A 6,471-nucleotide genomic window follows, 5' to 3' on the forward strand; every position below is an offset into this window, starting at 1 on the left:
CGGTTTTCATATGTACTTAAGTATAAGCATCTAAGTACTGCATTTGTACTTAAGTACGTACTTAAGTACAAATGTTTAAGTACTCGTCATCACTGATTAAATATGTATATTTAATTTAAGCATAATAATGTTATTAAAGTAATTTTTGAAGATTTAAAAAAATCATTTTAAAGCAGACATAAAGTTGGAATAATGTAATTTTGTTGAATTGATATTTTACCATCGACAATTCTTATTTGCATCCTGTAAAGAATATTCTGCATTTAATACATTCATTTTGTTTTCAAAATGAATGTCGGTAATTTGGAACGAATATTAATTATTTATAGTTGCTCCTTTAAAGTATTTATTCATAATAAGTTCCTTATTTTAAAGAAATTCTTGAAGAGATTGAGATTTAAAAAATAAATAGTAGATAAATTGATCTACCTGTTCTAGCATCGTTTGGCTACTCTTCCTTCTTCTAACTGGCATGCATTTGTATGCAAACTATCGAGCAGTGAGATGCATTGTGATGGAAACGTTGAATCAAACACGTCTAAGGTATATCGTTTTCATCTATCTTCAGGAAAATCGTATAGCTTCATTATTTGAAGCTAATCGAGCGGAACCGATTTTGACAGGTACTGAACTTTCATATTTTTAATAACAAACACTCAATTTTAATAAATTACAGTCGGACCTCTATATAGCGAACTTCTATACAACGAAAATTTCTATGTTACGAATTTTCTTTATTTCCCTTGGTTTTTTACGAATAAAACTGTTTCTATAGAACGAAAATAATTTCTCTATAAGCATAAAATGTAAAAGTTATAGGAAATATCTGTCCATCAAATATATAAATTGATATCAGCAGTGTTTTTGTACTCCTTCAATATCCTAAAACCATATTTATTGTTTCTTGTTCTATTATTCTAGTAATTTTCAATTTATCTCAATTTATTTTAATGGAATCGGAATCAGCGTTGTATGAAAAGACTATCGTTTTAAAAATTTTATCGTTAACAATTATGCCACGTTTTATTACTTTCTGTTATCAAAATTAATGATTAGGAGGTTGCTTTTCATTAATATATAGCATATAAACACCTTTTAGGTTCCCGAACAAATTCTATATAACGATATTTCTATATAACAAATTTTTTTCCTGGAACCATTAAATTCGTTATACGGAGGTCTTACTGTATTTTGCTGGTTTTTGGACGGTTTAGCTGCATTTCATAACCGCAACCATATTTCTTCGGTAATCTCTGTTCCTGCATTGCGTTGTGAGCATTTTGAGTTAGCTTTTGAGGTTTCATCCGATCAGTTTCGATTTCAAAAAAATTTTGGTGCGCAAAACACGTGAATAGAAAATTTTAAACTTAATATTAGTTTATTCACTTTTATTATTCTTAAAAAATTCAGACTTTGACAGACGAAAATGATCAATATTAATGGTTGGGAAATAACTTAATAAAACTATCAAAACATGATTCGTGCATTTGAATTGTTAACATGCACATTTATATTCTTTCATAGGACTACACTGACGAAAACTTTCTCCACTTCCAACATGCAATATATCACACCTAGAGCCCTGTGCGGATAACCACAATACCACTTCAAACCGCGGTAACCCCACCACAGATGAAAATTTCTAAAACTCCGCAGTTTTGCAATTTGCGGATTTTAATGTGCGCTTTGCTTCGGATGCCGGTCCCAATTTTTTGGATTTTATGTCTTCTAATATTTATTTTTTGTTCAGACATAATTTCAAAATTTATATTTGATAGTGCAATTTTTATTAGAGTTTGCTTAAAACGTCAATAGTGCTCTGCTTCGTTGCTATCATAGTGTAATTATTCAAGTATATTGTCACAATGTGTAACACTTCCAATTTTATACCGGAATCTACAATCGCAATTTACTTTTGTTCTTTTAAACGCTGACTCGGATTTATAGCATAGCGTATCTGAATCTGAAAGTTGTGGACTTGGAGGTTGCTAACTTATGCGGTCGCGGTTCGGAAAAATCTGGTCTGCACAGGGCTCCATACACTCGCTTATACATGCATACATATCATATGCATATATAAACACGTGAAGCACATTTGTATGCATATATATACATGTGAAATTTCAATAGGAAGAGGAGATCACTTTCAATTAATGTTGGGCTGCTCCATCGGAAATATTATTTTGGATGACAAGTTCGAGAAATAATTTTAATTTTTGTTTTTCTATTTTTATTTTTCGAAAATTTTTTTTTATTGTTTATATCATTTTGTCTAAGAGCTTTAAGGTGACAGAAACGTGAACGAAACTGATGTCTCTAACAGAGAAAAATAAATAATCATGTTAATCAAATCATTTGTTCAAAATCAGCACAAAATAATGAAACGTAACTTAGATCAACCTGATTTTCAAAACCGATGTAAAACAATAAATATTAAATAGTCTTGTGCAGGCCACATCATCAGCTATCATTTTTCTTATTTGTGGGCCTATGAATACACTTTCTTTTACCTTTGCATAACTATATCCTGGGAACTTATTGCGCAGGTACTGAAAAGCTAATTTTTTTACAAAATTTTTCATAAGTCCCAACTTTATATGAAGTGGTGGCATAAGAATTTTGTCACGGTCAACCAACGGTGGATGTTGAACATTTTATTTCTTGGCTGCATTTTGTTCCTGATTGGCCAATTCTTCTTAACGTAATGCTTTATCCTATCTCTGCTGTCCCATTCGCATAGGAAGCAGCAGTATTTTGTGTATCCTGCCTGCAATCCTGTCAGAATAGCTGCTACTTTTAAGTCACAGCGTATACTCCAATTGTATTCACAATAGCGTATTTTTTGCAGAAGTAATGACATGTTTTCTTAGGTTTCTTTTGTGAACTTTTGCCACGCGGCGAAATTTTTCTTTTTCTTGAATATCAACAACCGCTGCCGCCAGCCTAGGCAGTTTCGCTTCTGGCCGGGACTCGCCTCTTCACAACTTTTTATTTCCGGTTCGGAAAATACGGGCTGGGCGGAAGAATTATCGCGCCCTGCTTGCTGGTCGGTTAATCCGGCTATATTAACCGCTTGCAAGTCTTTTTCAAAAATGTTTTAGTTTTTTAAAATGACAAACAAAACCTAACTGAAATAATTCTATTAATAAATAAAAATAAAACAAACAAAATAATATTGACTTATAATATTCTTTAAATCAAATGTTTTTAAAGTCAACGACAGAACTAAATTAAATATTTTTAGTAAACGAAAAATATTTTTACCAGCCTTAATAATGAATGAAATTCCAAAACGAGAAACGCCAGAGCAACCAAACATGCAGGAGCCGACCGACCAATTACCAACCACAATAAACCCAAAAACTAATTCAAAACACTAATCCAAAACACTAACTTAAAACACTAACTTTCCCCTTTTTATTATTATTATTAGAAATAGCTCGGGCATAGCCCATTGCCAACCAAATAAAAATCGAAAAATCAAAAGTAACAAAAATAAACCCTTAAAAATTAAAAACTGATTAAGATAAAAATCAAATTGTCATTATAAAATTAAATGAGTTAGCTTCATTAGATGTTTAACAAAGTCATTACTGTGGCAATCAAACAGGAAATTGAATCAACAACTAAATCTATCTAGTTAATACAATCACAAATATAATAAAAAACCAAAATTGAAGACGAACCGAAACAAAGGGATTTTTAACAGAGAATATAAAAAAAAAATTGAGTCAACGAAAATTTAAATTTATAAATATAGGAAAATAAACAAAAGACACAATATTATTGAGATTATCAGAAATTATCAGAAATTAGCCCTCCAATCAAACATGACATCTACAAAAAAATTGTCTATTGCCGATTTAAAACCACATAGAGAGGATGAATTTACAGCAGCTGAGGGCAATTTGTTCCAATCATCAACTGATCTGTTAGAAAAGAAATACTTCCTACTGTCTTTGTGGCAAGCACCTGTAGTTAACTTCAGATTGTGACCTCGAGTTCGATCATAACAAGAGAACATTACCCTTGGACTGAAATCCTCCATAAATTCCCCATGGATTATTCTATACAGCAATATGAGATCAGCTCTACGACGCCTGTAGGCAAGAGAGGGAAAATTAAGTTTCCTTAATCTATTTTCATATAGAAGTTCCTTGTAAGAATTCACTGTTCTCGTAGCTCTTCTCTGAACCTTTTCAATTTCATCTATCAAACCAATTCTATAAGGATGCCATGCCTGTACGCCGTACTCTAGGTGCGAACGAACCAATGACTTAAACAAGGTTACTAATGCTGCCTCGGAAAGGTGTTTGAAATTTCTGGCAATAATTCCAAGCATACTATTTGCTTTATGAACTACCTTTAGCACATGATTTTTAAACTTCAACTTGTTGTCAATAATAATCACCAGATCAGAATACTTCCTCAACCTCAGGTAACTGAAACGTCAAACCATCATTATCCAGTATAGTAAATGGCGGGCTTGGTTTATTCGATCCTATTCTTAGGAGCTGACATTTGTTTGAATTCAACTTCAACCTCCAAGTTTTAAATCAATTCATCATGTTCACGAAATCTTTCAAAAAATTTATTTTATCTTTCTCACACTTTATTACTTTAAATAATTTTGCGTCATCAGCGAAAAGGAACATACTATCACAAATGGAAGAAACGTCATTAATATAGATGAGAAATAGCAGAGGACTTAGAACACCACCCTGAGGGACTCCACTCAAGACAGGTCTTGGTTTCGATAAAGTGTTGTTTAACTTGACTTGAGACACCCTGCCCTGAAGATATTTATCAATCCACTTTACTATCTTATGATTCACACCATACTGTTCAAGCTTGAACAACAAACGACTATGGGATACTTTATCGAACGTCTTCTCGAGGTCCAAGTACGCCACACAAACTTCGTAACCACGATCTACTCTTTCAGTCACCACGTCCAAAAATTTCAAAAGATTCAAAACCGTTGAACGACCTGGGATGAAGCCAAATTGATTACTTGAAAACAAATTATTTTTCAGAAAATAATCCATAATGTGATCTTTTATTAATGACTCCAGAATCTTACAGCAAATTGATGTAAGCGCAATTGGACGATAATTCTGAACTAAATCTTTGCGTCCTTTTTTGTGCAAGGGAACAACGTGACTAATTCTCCAATCATCAAATACCACACTTTCATCCAATGAACGTTGAAAAATTCTGCACAAACCTTTAGAAACAAAATCTTTCATTTCCCATAAAATTCTGGAATGAATTTCATCCGGTCCCGCTGATTTGCTTGTCACTAGTTGTTTCAATTTAGAAAGAATCATATTTTCATCAATAGATAAATCGTCCATAGTCGGATAGGAATTTCCAATTATAGCACAAAATTGGCTCTCAAAATTTGAATCCAATTTATAAACGGAAGAAAAAAAATTTGCAAACGCTTCGACTTTTTCATCATCACAGGCAACGACCCTCCCATCAGTTGACAGAGTACCAATAGACTCATGACGCCTAGTGATTTTTTTTACGTGATTCCAAAACAATTTTGGATTTCTGTTGAAATTTCTTGCAATAGATTTCTGATATTGATTTTTCAAGACACTGGCGAGTCTCTTTATCTCATTTCTGATTGAACAATATTTGTCCATTTTGTCTACACCGTATCTGTAAATTGATCTCTAAATCAAATGCTTTTGTTTAATAAGAGATTTTAGTTTTTCATTTATTTTAAAATTGCAATATATTCTTCTTCTTCTTCTTCTCATCGGAACAAACTTTTGAGAACAAGTGACTAATTGGTCCCTGAAAAATTTCCAATTATCCTCTGCATCACCACACCAAGAAGAAGGAACCTGCAAGGAGACCCCCAGTACATTTCTAAAATTTATATAATCACCCAAATCAAAACAGTACTTTTTATCACATTCCATGGCTGAACAACAAAAACCAGTCACCTTGAATTCCAAAATTGAGTGATCACTGTTACCTAGAGGTGGGTAATGTATGATGTTATTTATAAATTCCTGGGATGAAATCACCAGATCCAGGATATTTGATGTCTGACCATCTCTAAATCTCGTTGGATGATTGATGTGTTGTATTAAAAATTTATCTTTAAGAAGATCCAAAAATCTGTTTTCAACCCTCTCATTACCTTCAAAACTGGACGTGTCCCAGTTAATGTCAGGAAAATTAAAGTCCCCAAACAATAGGGTTTCACCAGGTAATGCCAGCACATCATTTATCAACTTCAGCAAAAGATCATTATTTCCAACATTAGAGTTTGGACTTCTATAAACAAAGAAACTTCTATTAGAAACACATAGTTTAACTATTATGTACTCTTTGAATGATGAATTTAAATTTATTTCAGTTAATAGTGATGATCTCTTACAAAACAACATTAAACCTTTTCTGTGTTGTTCAGCAAAACCAGAAGAAATGATTGAGTAATCATCCAGACAG

At 32.6% G+C, this 6,471-nt stretch overlaps 2 protein-coding genes across 2 annotated transcripts in view; one reads left to right on the top strand and one right to left on the bottom strand.

The window, feature by feature from the left end:
• The window catches only part of HELRODRAFT_77440 (hypothetical protein), a gene marked incomplete at both ends in the record, with an annotated part of 7,404 nt that extends 6,758 nt beyond the window's left edge, over positions 1-646 (top strand). The window contains one exon of the mRNA XM_009018183.1: positions 439-646. Coding sequence (XP_009016431.1) covers positions 439-646 — 208 coding nt within the window. The remainder of the gene's footprint in view (positions 1-438) is intronic.
• Positions 647-1,844: 1,198 nt separating this feature from the next.
• HELRODRAFT_171472 (hypothetical protein) lies at positions 1,845-2,860 on the bottom strand (the record flags this gene model as incomplete). Its single annotated transcript, XM_009018184.1, has 2 exons — positions 1,845-1,963; positions 2,638-2,860. 2 exons carry the CDS (start codon positions 2,858-2,860, stop codon positions 1,845-1,847), a joined length of 342 nt encoding a protein of 113 aa, XP_009016432.1.
• Positions 2,861-6,471: the final 3,611 nt, after the last annotated feature.

This window comes from Helobdella robusta (genome assembly GCF_000326865.2).
Source record: "Helobdella robusta unplaced genomic scaffold HELROscaffold_20, whole genome shotgun sequence".
NCBI classification, from domain to species: Eukaryota; Metazoa; Annelida; class Clitellata; order Rhynchobdellida; family Glossiphoniidae; genus Helobdella; species Helobdella robusta.